The sequence below is a fragment of the Pleuronectes platessa genome, chromosome 3 (assembly GCF_947347685.1).
Source record: "Pleuronectes platessa chromosome 3, fPlePla1.1, whole genome shotgun sequence".
In the NCBI taxonomy this organism is placed as follows: domain Eukaryota; kingdom Metazoa; phylum Chordata; class Actinopteri; order Pleuronectiformes; family Pleuronectidae; genus Pleuronectes; species Pleuronectes platessa.
This window is the reverse complement of record NC_070628.1, coordinates 17,274,718-17,290,044: the sequence shown is the minus strand read 5'-3', so window position 1 is coordinate 17,290,044 and position 15,327 is coordinate 17,274,718. Positions and strand designations below refer to the sequence as shown.

Genomic DNA, 15,327 nt, shown 5'->3' with positions numbered 1-15,327 from the left:
ACACAAGCACTCATATGCACCGAAACACACAAACATACACAGCAAAGCTTGAAGCAGCTGACAGGCCGCAGTTATCATCCAAGGCAGGGTGCACCATAAGGGAGCCGCAAGGTATCATGGATCATGGAGAGAGAGAGAGAGAGGGGGGGAAGATGGGGAGGGAGGGGGTGGGGGGAGAGAGAGAGAGAGAGAGAGAGAGAGAGAGAGAGAGAGAGAGAGAGAGAGAGAGAGAGAGAGAGAGAGAGAGAATGACTCAGAGATTAAAGAAGGAAGAGGAAAAAATTCAACACCCCTGTCAGAGATAATAAAATCCTCAGATGAAGAGCCACATTGGAGAGAGGGAGCATTAGAGATGCATGGGGAGAGAGACGGATAGAGATAGGGCGAGATGCGGAAGCAAGGTGAAAGGAGAAGTAAGTCATGGGCAGCTCGTCAGAGAGAGAGAGAGAGAGAGAGAGGAACAAAAAATGAGAGAGCGAGGGCAGTGAATAAGGGCGCAAAGAAGGAAGGAAGGAGGAGAAGGCTAGAAAAGATCAGGCAAAGTTGGATGAAAAGATTAAGAGTTTAAAGGAGATTTAGGAATGGGGGTATCAGTTTTCTGAGGAAACGGTTGTATATGCGTGGATGTGTGTTTGTGTGCGTGATTTAACTTGAAAAAGAGAGAGGGGCAACTATACTATGGATAATAAGAACAGAAAATACAGTTTTTGCGGATGAAAAATGAATTCGCAGATGAGCAACTTCACACAAACACACACACGTACTGCATATGCATCCTGTGCTATTAAGCCTGCTCCTGCTTGCTCCCCAGGCATCAGGTGGTCTGCTTATTTTCCCCTTAGTCAGCAACTCTTGATCTCGCACTAAATCAAGAACAATAAGAATCGGCATTGGTTGTGAAGGGCGAAGTCCAGGGAACAAAAAACTCACACACACCGATGGAAACACACTTGAGACCACAAACACTTGCGCGAACATGTTGCACGTTGAGTTCACCCAGAAATGAAAATTCACTCATTATCTACTCATCCCTATGTGTTTGAGTCCACAAATCAGTTTCGGAGTTTCAGGGGTAAACAGTGTAGCTGATTAGTTAGCTATCTTCAGACATAATAAAAAACAGAAGAGAGAAAAACACAACATGCCTTCATGCTGCTCATTTGGTTTCATTTACACCAAGTTTTACATCTAAAAGTCCATCAGAAGTGACTAAGCTAGCGGACGTTAGCATTTCAGACAGTATCTGAATGCACCTCGTCGGAAGGTATCTATTGACATTTACACTTAAATTACCAACAGATTTGATAAAAACTTTTTTACCATATTAACATGAATGAAAAGACCCCAAATGATCACTTGGAGCTGTGATTGTTACAAAACTGGTCCTGGTCTCTCTCTCATTAACTTAACAAAGATGGAAAGCTTCTCAGAATCTGTCCTTCACAAAAATGGAGCAGAAACACAATGATACTGTAGGCATCCTATAACTGTGAGAAAGAGCTTTTATAGCTGCCTTTTCTTAAGTTCAGTTATTTTCCGCATTTTTTGCACAAACCCGTTATAGAGTGAGAGGGTTAAGAGATATCATGCATTAAGGAAAAGGCTACAGTAACACAAAGACGCAGAAAAAGCGTAAAAGGCAACGAAAAGACGGCAATCTATCTAGATTTAGTGAAACCAACACCTTTCTTTGCTCAACCTAATTTCAAGGCTGACTGCTCTAAGATGGCCCAATTTTCTCCCGGAGATGGCACAGAGATGTCAGGTGTACTGACATCAGTTTGAGCCAGGCTTTGACAGCACGTCGCTTTTTAAGCCATTAGGTGGAGGAGACGGTGACAGCGTTTTGGAGCCAAATGTTTTTAGTTCTCGTTTTAACTATTAACAACGCCAAAGACGACATGTGAGGTTGAGACACCAAACCCAATCATCCCTCGACTGGGCTCGCAGCTCTTTTCAATGACAGTGGAGATAACAAAGGCTTTGATACAAATCTAACAAGCAGTCAAGCTTGCTACAGGAAAATGTGGCTAATAAGAGCTTTGTGACCCCATTTTAATAAGCGCTTGGCACAGACTGTTGATAAATTGGTTTCTCTAGTTTAAATGTCATTTAACTCACTGACGCTCTCCAGATAAAGATAAATCCTCTAATGGGCAGATAATGAACAAAGACTTGACAATGACTGGGTTAAAAACAGTAAGCTGTAATGCTCATAGCGAATCACTAATAAAAGTCAAAAAAGGATCATTTGTTAAAAATAGACCAGAATGTGACAACAACATCCATTGGATTTGATCGCATAACTTCAAAGTTGTACGATGATGTAACTACTGATCCTGACTACTGGTTCTTTTAATGTTTGACTGCATACTTTCCCAAACTCAAAAGTGATGACTATGTGCTTGCTCTGCAGGTGCTGCACACTGATTTATCTGCAGTGGTCAGCCAATACTGCGCTGAGAACCAATTAGGAACCATTATGTGGTTCATGGTCTTTCAAGCCACCCATTTGTCCTAAACCAGGAATGTAATTCATTCTTTCAGCTTCAACCACAGTATCTATGATGTCAGTTACTCCACTTTTATTGGCATCTTACTTGCCTGTACATTTTGGATACATTTATTGGGAGAGTATCCAAAATAAGGTGAATGCAGTTACAGCACAACCCGTCCAACACACCGTTCTGAACTGTAGAGATTTAACAGAGTTGCAGTGAGCAACATTTTCCATGGTTATCAGTATTATCTTGGTTTTGATAAATGTGCTGAAAATTGTTGTAGAGAAAAACCATTAGTCAGAATAATCATGCCATTTTCCTTCATTCTGAAGTCTACACATCATGCATTGGGATAACACTTTATCTTGCCCTGTGTTAATACGATTTTCTTTATGCAAGTTTTGCAGACAAGTTGGATCAAGTTTTACTGAGAACTCCTGTAAAACTAGATGATGATAAAAACCTTGCAGCAAACCAACAGAGATAACTAGGCTGAAAAATATCCTGAGTGCTGTCACCAATTTTAACCATGTTTCCATTGATGCAAAAAAACAACAAATCACATTTACATTAAGCTGCATCTGCTTGTCTGGGTGACTGGTGCTAACTTTGGTTGATGCTGGACAGTATTTACTGGTTGTGTACAAAGGTTGTGGTTTTGAACCCTTCTTAATTGGGAAAGAATGACAAACAGTTGTTAAATAGCAAAACATTTTACTAATCTCCCGTTGAACAATTATGTCTTATTGTGTTAAGTGTTTTCTTTTTTGGCACAAAGAACACTAAAAGCTGTGTCATGTCTCATCTGAGTATGATATCCACATTCTTTCTCTCCAGAAAGGTATAATATGTTGATCTCATACAGTACAACCGATATTGGAATTGGTTGTGGAAGTCAAAATGGCCAAAATATTTCAAGATTATCCAAATTCAACCCATCTCGTATTAGATAGTTTAATATCATCATCGCTTGCTCAGTAAATTTGGCCAGTTCTTTCACTTTTTTCAAGCCAATATTAGCCTGGTTTATAGATTGGGACAAGGCTGTAATGGGGCCAACAGATAGACGGACAGATCACATTGAATAATGATGGCGTCTGTCGTGTAAAGCCAGATGCATCTCTACATGATATTACATTTAATGCATCTTCTCCTCTGTTCTTTTCTTTATTCCCTTCTCCGCCTCAGGCACATCCTCCTGAAAAATAAAGCTGGTGAAGGAAGGGAGGATGATGAATGTCTGATATTGTCGGTTTTACTGGAGCTCGGCTCATCGTGTCCCTGGGCCTTGACACCTATTCAGAGCTGGAACTGTCCTCCCCTGCTTCCATCCCATGCACAGTAAGAGGAGATTGAAAATCCCTCAGCGCCTGGATCTGGAATGAGGAAACACACACTCCCATGCAACACACACAACACACACCCTCCCATGCAACACACACAACACACACACTCCCATGCAACACACACAACACACACACTCCCACGCAACACACACAACACACACACTCCCATGCAACACACACGCAACACAACACACACACACACTTCATCTCAGACACATCCCCTTTCTGTACCTGTCCGTCAAGCTTTTCTTTTTTTGTATCTTTGTTCACCCAGAGGCAACAGTGGACCCTGCAGCTGGTAGAGGGAGACATTCCTCAGCTCCATTTTCTAGTTCGACAACAGAAGATGGAAACCCTCCACTTCTCTCCCAACCACTCTAGACAAATTGATTTACTGGGCCAAAATTACAAAGAGACTTGTTTCTCCAAAGAGACATAGACTCCATTTCCATCAAACCACATTCACCCTTGTACTCATTTCACATGTCTTGTAACCCGATAACGAGACGTGACTGGTAATACTTAGGCCCAGTTCAGTATCAACATCTGCCCCCGGCGATCCAATCACAAGTGGACAGGTTCAAGTTCAGGTGTGAATGCTCCCATAATTCAATGAGTACACATTTGAGACGCACACACACACTCAAGTAAATGAGTGTTGGTTAAGTGATTAAGATTCCTGAACAGAACAGAAATGGAATGAATGTGATGAGTATGACCTGTGTTTACCTACTATGGCAAAATGGATGCTGTGAAAAAGGACCATTAAAGGTCGGCAGTGACAGCAAGCTGGGACCAGATAAACGTTTAGTGACCGTGTGTAGAAACTGCCTGAACCACTTTTCTCTCTGTCTCAGGTGACAGGAGGAATGACAGCTAATTTCAGAGAAACTCTAGGTGCCATTATCACAGGTGACAGACCAGTCTACAGCCCCAGATGTATCACTGATACAGTTAAACATGGGAGCAGTAATGATGGCATATGTGATGGATAAATTTACATCTTTTTAACTGTTTTTATCAAATGCTAAAGAGAAAGGACTTAATATTATGTGTTACACCTGTGCTGATTCTTGCTGTGGGAAGTGCAAATATCATACTATATAAAGATGGACGGCTCCTCTCAGCCACAATCTAGAAATTATGGCAAAATGTTCTAGATATGAACGTAGCCATCTTGTGCATTTAGAGCCAAAGTCTGCAGAGCAGTGATCAGGGGATGAAGCCGCTGTAGCGATGTTCCTCCTTGATCAGCTGTCAATCATCATTTTTACATCAATTAACATTTTAACATCAATTAACTAATTAAAACCACAATAACCAGTGAAATGAGCACATATACCAATGTTATAAGAATTATCTAAAATGACTGGAACCCTATTTGAGAAAAATGTGTTTGATGTTTACTTTGACTCTTTAGTTTGGTCCATGTTACATCTACCAACAGCACCCCCTCGGTGGGGGGACGACCTATACTACAGCCGACCACCAGGTGGACATCGAGAATCTTTGACTTCACTTTTGGGGTTCTGTCATGTCGTCCATCTTTATATAAAGACCCTGTTTCAAACTGTGACCCAGCTCTTCCTTATGTTATAAAACTACCCCCCTGTTTAAGGCCGTGAAAACTCAATTATACAAGACTAAATGCACCAGCATATACAGACATACAGAATAATGTGCTAAATCAGCCAAAGAAGCCGTTTGTCCTATTTATGTTTCCTAGACCCAGTTGTGTCATGCAGTCCAATTAGAGGTAATGCCAATGCGGAGATATGAGTCAAAGCAACACCAGTAACAAAAGATAGTCACCCTCTGGGCCAATAGTGTTTTTTCCCCCTCAGTGCTACAAATCTGAGACAAGGGAAACAGCACATCATTACAAAGTGTGCACCCTGGTGTGTGTGCGTGTGTGCGTGTGTGTGTCTCTGTAAAGAGTTCGGAGTCAGGGGTGATGAAATGCTGTAAAAATCTGGGAAGTTCCTAACAAGCGCATTAAGCTTGGGGTAACAGAAAATAAAGATATTAAGAAAGGAGTCGGATGAATGAATAGAGATAGAAAGAAACAAGGTGAGGAGACACAAGGTAAGAGAGGAGGGGAGGTTGCTTTCAGTTTGTTTTTGCCATCTCACACACTTTAAGCAGAGAAAATGATGCCAACCAAGCATACTACTCATTTGCACGCTCTAGTTTTTAACAAAGAGACACGCTGACACTCTTTCCCACGTACCAACACACACAGAGATGATACATTTTAATGCGCTACAGTTTTGCCTACAATAGGGAGCTACCCCTCCAGTCTCCTAAAAGAGTTTCACACAGCTCAGCACGTTCTCTTGAATAAAGGGATCGGATACACACTCCTTACATAACCCAAAGGTTAGATATTTTTAATAGGAGAAGCTGCATTTACGGCCACGTGTGTGAAAATGTTTCATCAGCTGCTTTCCAAATTGTTTCCCTCCTCACTTACACAACAAAGCCAGAAGGAACAGAAAGGCCTTTAACTTATGAAAACTATAGGAGAAAACCAGCTGTGTCAGGAAAGTGAGAAACGCCTAATTGTGTGGGAGAGGCAAGGGAGGCATGATTGGGGTTTTAAAGAGGATTTGTGTGCATGTCTGTGCGCTGCTATCTGCCTGGCCTAGGTGTAATAGGGTGGCTTGGAGCCAGGCTGTCGGAGAGCAGGAGGGGAACTGAGGTCACTGACTCCAGTCTCCCTACAAGCTTTACTTCTATGATGATGGAAGATGAGGGAGTGAAGTTGAGGGGTGATGGATTGAGACATAAGGAGACAATGAGAGCAAGATACCTGAGCACAGAGATACATAGAGCTAGACTTTTCATGGACTTACAGATATGTAACAATTCTACATTGAATGTGAAAAAACAACTTAACCTATGTTATATATTTTGTTGACTTGCATACTTACTTTTTTCTAAATGTTTCCAACAACGTTCAAACCTATAGAAATCCCAGTTTTACTCAAGGTAACAATATGTTTGTAGCCTAAATAGTACACCACTAGCCAGTTAGACGGCTAATGGATCACGACAATTCATTGGCTTTTGCTGCCTAACGTGAATAAAACTTTATTATGACATCTCCCATGATCCCACGCTGCCTTACAACATCATCAAACTAGGTATATGATGGTTGTTGTTTGATTGAGAGACCATAGTGGCTCTACTACATGATATATGTTGAACAGAACACACTGAAATAAAAAGCTGAAAAAGTACATCTTAAAAAAAAATATATCACAACCACCCATTACATCCACACACTTAATCTGCATGGTACCATTGTATAATTTCAGAGAGAAAAACATGTTTTCTTAATCAAACTTGTGCAGGGTCCACATGTCTAAATTCAAAGTCTTTAGATATGTTATATAACAAGGTAATTTGGTCCACTCTTATTGAGAAACAAATAAAAGTGAATAAAATAACCTGTTATGTTAGAAAACATAAAAGAGAAGGAAAAAACGAATGAAAAGAAGGTGAAGAGATGTAGTGATGGTCAAACTACAGCACCCACAAGGCAAAGAGGAGAATATGAAACAAGTGTGGCGCCGAGAGAATCTGAAGACCCCTCCAGAGACACATCCGATTTTACGGGGCGTTACGTAACCTCTGTAGATAGCTCTTTTTGCATAAATCTCTTGGGTTATGCAAGCCATCTCTGGGCCAAAGCCTCAGATTTATAGCAATGAGCTTATGATGGGAACTAGCATTAGTTCTTCTACAGGATGCTCTAGCCGCTGTAGTATACACACACATACGTGGACTAACAGGAGCATACAGAGACTTTCTCTTTACCGTAAAACACTCTCTCTCTCTCACACAAGTCATACAGACCAATAGGTAGATTAAGTCCACACATGAGCATGACCGCTCTACTGATGTGGCTGAAGGCCCAAAGGGAACACTTACTTGCCCTGGTTTGACACTAGAGGCAGTAAAGGCCTCTGATACTGCTGCACATCCAAATGTAATAAAAGCCAAACTTCTCTGCACAGAACATAGAACCTAGATACACTGTCAGTTCAGTATAAAGGCTACAGTGTCAACAGTAAACCTGAAATCATTGCACTAGATAAACCACAAGCCTATTCAGCCGCTTACCACTGCTGTGAGAAAGAGCTTAAAGCAGTGCAGGGATTTAACTTTGGGAAAGACAGACTAATGCTCTTTGAGATTTGCTTATTATATGAAATGGCTCAGTGGTTTGACTGATATAAGGAGGAGGCAGCACAGAAGGCAGAGCAATACCACTGTGGAAGCAAAACTGAGGATAACAAAATTTGCTGGTAATGTACACAGTCGAATACAGACGTTTCCTGACAGCCTGAAAGTGCGATGTCTGGAACAGGTTGATGTTCCGACCCATGAGTGCTAAGGATTATAACTACATGATTACCACATCAGTACTCAGCACTCATGGGTCGGACTGCACTGTGAAAACTATATTGACAACACTATTGCAGCAGGTAAACATTTAACTCGTATTACATTTCTTTAGTGATCAAAACACCATCGCAATTTATAACAAAGCCTTATAAGTGAGGACGGCTTGAATGAGTTTGAATCTCTGCTCTCTACCAAAGTATCAATCATGGGCAGACATAAGGGACAGAAGAGGCCTTACGTTTTTAGATTCTCTACAGCTACTGTACTGGGAGCGTTGATTGGCTGTGACTCCACCTCTAACCCCAGCTAGAGCCCAGATTCTGATCTCCATGGCAACTGACACGATACCTTTACAGTCGGGATGAGACGATGAAACTTGACACCTCGAGTTTGACGAAGTGATGGGATGGGAGAGTGGAGGAAGGGAGCGAACATTTAAAAACCACGAGAAGTCACTTTTGAAAATAGGTGGTTTAGCTTAATAGCATAAAGAACTGGAAAACAAAGTGGCTACAAGGTATATGAACATCATTGAAAAAACTTCAGTAAACACTGTTGTCATATACTAAAGTAAAAGCAAGTAAAACACAGGCTTGTAATAAATGAATGGCAACATGAGCAGCATCGACACAGGACTGTTTAATGAACTATCGCATCCTTTAGCGGACAAAGGCAAATCTGGAGAAACACAGTGTTTAGATATAAATCTGATTAATTTCACATTATTTTCAACAGAGACTGTGATGTAATTTTGTCCAGTTTCTGATTTGTCTTTCCAATTTAGCTTTTCAGAAATTTCATCTGTCTACTGACCCATTATGTCTCATTTACTGCCTTCGGTTATAAAGTAACAACTGAGGTTCCAAAATGCACATCCAACATCTGCACTTATAGTTTTCTATGAAGGCCAACAACACACGTTTCTTCACCAAGGCAGATATGTATAGGCTGCATCTTAGATCCAGGTTAAATTTAGGGGTATGATAATTACTTCTGAAGACCTCATGGTGATTGCTGTGTGTGCTCTGGTCCATACACTGCAGTATTTTTTATCCTGTGCCAGGATCTGTCACTGTGCAGTTTAATTTTCTATACGTCTCCTTACAGTCTGGACAGGATCAGACAAAAAAAGCTGCTGCTCATCCACCTTCACAATGACTGGTGCAGCCCTCAGTCATCTGGACCCTGCAGCCTGTGACGTATGGCTCCCTCAGCTCTGTCTGGTCTCCCTCTCACACTAATACATCTCACATGCCTTTTCAATCTAATTGGCACTGAACTCAGCTCGTCGAGCTCGCTCGGATAGCCCACATTGTGAGGAGTGCACACTCAGCAAAGACGGGGAGATGCAAAAATCCGGATTGAATTAACTGGTGGGTGCGTGTGAGTGCGGGTGTGTGTGGGCAAGTAAGTGGTGCAAGTAAAATTTCCGCTTTGTGAATAAATGAAGGAATGAATGAGTCCAAAATTTGCAAAAGAGATGAGCCTTCACAAAAAAAGAATCCACTGCATAGAGCTATTATTTGCATATTTGAATAACACGACTCCTGCCCCAACTCCACTTATGCAAACTCAGCACTTTCCTGTTCTCCCCTTGTCTTCCCATCGGCTTCACCACACACGTTTTCACCTGCGCAGTGACAGCACTGAGAGTGAGACACGTCTACGCTGTCGCAGAAAAACAGTGAATATATGTACTTGATTCCCTGTGTCCTGCAGACCACGAGGCAGCAATTCATCACATTCATTTAGAACATGCACAAATAATGAAATCTCTATACATAAAGAGCGTTTTATCACCAGCAGTAGAATTCAGATAATTTTGTTTTATTCTTCATTATGTTGCATCCCAAGTTACTGTTATATGAACAGAACATTAATGAGTCTCTGTGTGCTCTGTTTATGCTTCTCTACTGAATAGTGTCCAGCCACCTGACCACAGCTGACTGGAAACTAAAGAAATCGAGGTGTATGTTACACACACAAAGAAGCAGACCCTCAGTGGCCAATTACAGCTACCATCAGCTCCCTGGCCAATCACAGCTCTCAGTTGTGGCCATGAAGCCAGTGTATTGTGGTCTGCACCACACACATGACCCCCTCCACCCACACACACAGACACACACACCACTGTGGAGGAGTGGAGGAGTTGCGGAGGTGGATGGACTCTCGGCACTTCTTGTTCAGTTGTGTTCTTATGTCGCCCTGAGGAAAGTGAAGCTGCCTGGTTGTATCTGTCTCTCCACCTGTCTGTCTTTAGGGTGAAACATATTTCATATCTCCTCTGGCCTTGTCTTGTTGCACATTCTTAAGGATTGGAACAAAGGATGAATAACATTATGTCTACAGAGTTGGATAAGATTTAGAACAATTTCACAAGAGAAAGTAAAAGGAGATAGAAACCACGGAGCCTGATGAACAAATAAAAGCATCAGTGTAAAAGTATAAATACTTGATGTATTTCACAGCAGTTATTAGGAGCTTTTAAGATCTACAACATATTTCTAGCTCTTTACTTCCATCACACCGAAATACAATACCTTGACCTCAATGCACAATACACCAGCATCAGCAGCTACAATGTGATTGATTTGAAGTACACTTTGTGTGAAATAATTGTGAGACATTCAAAGTGTTGACTCTGTTGCTGCCTTTGCAACTTGTCTCAAAACTTACTTTTATAAAAGGGCTTTTCTCAACAGCTATCCGAGATCTGTGGCCTTGGGCTTTCTTCTTATTTTTATCACATTACTTATCTTTTCTTTTCTTTCATTGTGAGTTCTGTTGATCCTGTTTTCAATGTTATCACCCTTGGAAAGCATTTGTGCTTGTTTTGCTTTCATGCCTTCTTTATCACCTCTTTTTCTTTTATTGATAATTTTTCTCTTTTTGTCCCATAATGCTGGTTATATTTTCAAAGTTCTCCCCTTTGGAAAGCTTTTTGATCTCTCTGTTTTAGAAGTCTCAATAAACTACAATTACCACCGTGAAGTGTCATCAGCCAACCAGTAAAGTTACACTTTACATCCCGTTCATCCAGACTCATGTGATATGTGTAGTGCAGTGTAATGATAGTTGTGAAGTCGCATAACCTTGAACTTTGACCTTGAATATGTGTTGCTTCGATTTTTACTGGAGCAGGAGCACAATAAAATTGAAATGATAATAATAATTATCATTACCACAAAATGTGGATGAAACTCTGTAGCATGAGAGCACTACACAGAAAGTATCCACCTGATAGTGGCATATGTTTGCCCAATGATTTAACCATTGATGGTTTAACTGAATTGATCCTTTGTAGGAGTTCATGTTACATTTACAACATCAGCTCCACTGTGAAATGTAAGCTTAACCATAGCTTTAAGTTTGTTAACACATATACAGTTTTGTTGAGAAAAAAGCCTGCATAATTTTTTTTTCGGGCTAGTACATCTTTGTTAACAGGAAAGCTTAGTTCAAGCCTTTTTTGTCTTATTGATAATAGCAACCAAAATTAATTAAATGTGTGAGAAGAATATAAGTGACACATCAACAGAACACACAGCATAAACCGTCTTTGTTCCACTTTCCTGCAGCAAACCATGTGGGAAGAATGACATCAGGAGGCAAAGCTGTTGTGTTATTTGGCACACAAGTGTTTTTAAAAGGACGGAGTCATGATTCAAATGCACTTTGAAGAAAGATTGCACTGTTTCACCAAGTAATCCAAAGCTCAAGGCCATTTTCCCCTCCGAAGCCATGTTGGTGAGGGGAAGAAAATAATTCTTCATGATTGTACGTTAGATTTTGCTGCACACTCGCCGGAAAAAACATCACAGCCGGGTTTGTGAGAGAGCCCGGTTTTAAAATGTGGGCCCCAAGATACTCCGGTGACAAGAACGCAGGGAAAATGATGCCATCCATTTCAAATCTGACAGATGAACTAGAGCCTTTGTGCGAGTCCCTGCCATATCTAAACTCATTCTTTAAGTATAAAATTCCTCTAGATTTTCCCGCTCTGTCCTGGTCCCTGCAGACATGTTATATGTCTACAAAATGACTGCCAGAGGCTGCGAGTCAATACAGTACTGCTGCTATGATTTGTGAGAGTTGTCTCAGGGAATGCTGGGCGTAAAATGCAGCGTACAGTGCGGGGTCTCTGCAGACATCATTATATTGATCTATGCGCTATGGTGGTGTCATCGCAGTGATCAGTGATGGCAGAAAGACAAAGAATATTGGCACAATCAAGACTGAACAAAGACGTTGCCTATCTACCGTATGATTCCCTCGCACTCATACCTATTCATAATTCTGCTGCTCAACATTAGCCATCTATCTTCAGCCTGACGGCCTGTGTGATTTATTCAGTCTAAGCCATGAAGTAGATATTGCGTAGCCTGGACAGAACAAGCCTGAGGGATCTTTCCCAACAGGATAGATTTACATCCATCCACCCCCCTCAGTGTGTGTGTGTGTGTGTGTGTGTGTGTGTGTGTGTGTGTGTGTGTGTGTGTGTGTTGGCTCTACAGCTTTATCCGTCAGCAGAATCATGTACGCGTGCTGACGCAGGGGATGAAAAGACACACCAACGCAGTCACACTGACAGATGCTGTGGAGTGCATCAATACGGGATCAATATGGCGACAAATATATCAACGGGACCTCGGGGCCTCCTGCCTAATCTCTGCAGTAAGTGGGGATGAAGTGAAATTAGATCACAATGCTCTCTTACACATTCTGAAATCTGAGGGAGCACAGGAGCACAGTGATAATGGGAGGATAGCAAATGTTCACAGGTTTGTTGACAAAGCTGTCATCAGGGGCTTTAAATAACACAGGGTGACGTTAGAAAGGTACCACACTGGTAGCCTTGCTCCTGCGAATCAATAAAACACACTATTCAAGGCAAACGTGTTTCTTTAACTGACTATATCCGATTTTGTCTGAATTTCTTAGAAATTTAGCAGGATAAGGCAAAAGCTACTCAACCGATTACCGTGACATTTGAAAGAAGGGTGGAGCATGTCCCAAAGAATTACCCATACAATTGTGGTGGATATTGGGATAAGGTTCATCTTAAGCTCATTTCTGATGTCGGTTTATTCTGGTTTTCAGCAGTTAATCCTTTATCATCAACAATTTTAATAATAACTGTTACTATTACAGCCCTGGTGTTTGAGGCTTTTACAATAACAAGTGACATTCATTAGTTCCTCTTTTTGACAGAGAAACAAAGACTGGTTCGCTGTAAAGAGTTAATTTGATGACTGCAAAAAGACACCATATCTCATATCACTTAATTAAAGCCTATTAACACAAACAAGTCAAATCAGCAGCTAAAAGACAGTGACTCACCCCTGCAGTTCCTTGACAGACATGGAGATCTTCAGGTTATGTCCCAGGACGTGGAGAGCTGTGAGGATGTCAGCCCACTGGACCATCTCTCCCAGCGGACCGCCCTTCAGCACCTTGGGGCTGAAAACATCTCCAGACTCCTCCGTCAGGAAGCCGACATGGACCAGGATCTAGAGAAAGACAGGGACATAATGTATTTTGGCGGTTGCCAATGAAATGTCTATGGACTCTCTAGATGAGAGCTATACAGACTGCAAAAAAAATTTCTGTAAACTAAATAATCTACTCCTGAAAAAGCTTGAATGTACTTAAAGGATAGTAGTTATCCTTTTGTCTTCTTCCCTCATTAAACAAACGGTTTTCTCTCAACAGGTATGTAGACAGATTCCAGGACACACAGGAATATCAGAGTCTGGGAATTACTCGCACTCCCCCATAATTGATGATAAGCAAACTATAGAGAAGACAGTAGGTTTCCATAGTCTTTCCCGTTAAATTTAAACAATTTACAAGCGACATGTCTGGCTGATACCCGTCATGTTATTTTTTAAGTCCATTTAATTAAATCTGATTCATGTTATGTTATTTATATCCGGTGTGTGCGTGTGTGTGTGTGAGCAAAGTTAAGCCCCTTGAAAGTTAAGCTTCCGCCGTTCAAACTGTTTTAATGAGTTTGAGGATTAAAATCATTAGAATTTCAGACTCTTCCAAAAAGAAATTATGAAAACTGAAAACTAATTCTTTGAAATCCTCAATGACTCATCCCCCCGTGTCCCAATGGAATAGCATGTGCATGTGGAAATCCATCATAATGGACTGTACTGTAAAACTCTTCTCCTGTGAACCATTTGTCGATAAAGATTACTGCAAGTAGTTCCCTGACAACCAACGGGAAAATCCCTTCTGTTTTAGAAAAATATAAAGTATGTGAAGGAATTGATCGCAAGTGAATGTGTTCCATTATTTTACAACTCTGCCTTTTACAGGCTATACAGTTCTGTCACACGTGCGCCTGGCAACTGCATAATTAGAGCAACCCACCGAGAAATGAGCAACACGTTGCTTTTCACAGCGGATTAGACAGAGCCATGTCCAAACCTTGCTCTGCTGAGTAATCCTGATTAGCTAACGCAGCCTGAACACTTCCCGCAGCTTTGGCTGGCAAACGGAGCCCGCAACTCCCATCATGCAACATGCCTAATGAGCTCGGGGTCAACTTTGTGGAATTGGCCGTAAAGGTTTGATGGCGGCTTCTCGCCTTGTAGCTCTCTCCCTCTCTCTCTCCGCGAGTAGGTCGGTGTATGTGTCTCCTGAGTCTGTACCTGCACAACTGAGGTAATGATGAGAAGCTTCCGAGAGCTTTTACTGCAATGTGCTCCTCTTATGAGGCCTCACAGGACACAAAACAAACAGCGCCCCCGCATATCACATATTTGATGATGCTGAAATCCAGTCAGACGGAAACAGAGCGAAAACAGCGGTAGCCCCTCTGGAACAGGGTTTTATATTGTTACATTTGCCGCAACTGTTTTAAGAGGTTGTGTATACTGCCCTGTACATGCAGTACAAATGCTCATTCCGCTGATGTCCCACGGTTAATATGTGAGTTAAACGTTGGACAATGGTGTGTGTGAAGCAGAGTGAAACTCCAGTGAGACTCCAGCTGGCGTAAAAAAAAGAAAGAAGAAAAACTGATTTAATGAGCCTGCTCTATCAACTTCTGCTTC

General features: G+C 41.5%; 1 protein-coding gene across 3 annotated transcripts in view; it reads right to left on the bottom strand.

Annotated features, from left to right (window-relative positions):
* LOC128437299 (alpha-1,6-mannosylglycoprotein 6-beta-N-acetylglucosaminyltransferase B) overlaps positions 1 to 15,327 on the bottom strand; it is a 106,910-nt gene that overhangs the window by 35,545 nt on the left and 56,038 nt on the right. For all 3 annotated transcript variants that reach the window (XM_053419390.1, XM_053419392.1, XM_053419391.1), the window contains exon 8: positions 13,601 to 13,770. In XM_053419390.1, the coding sequence (XP_053275365.1) occupies positions 13,601 to 13,770 (170 nt within the window). The remainder of the gene's footprint in view (positions 1 to 13,600; positions 13,771 to 15,327) is intronic.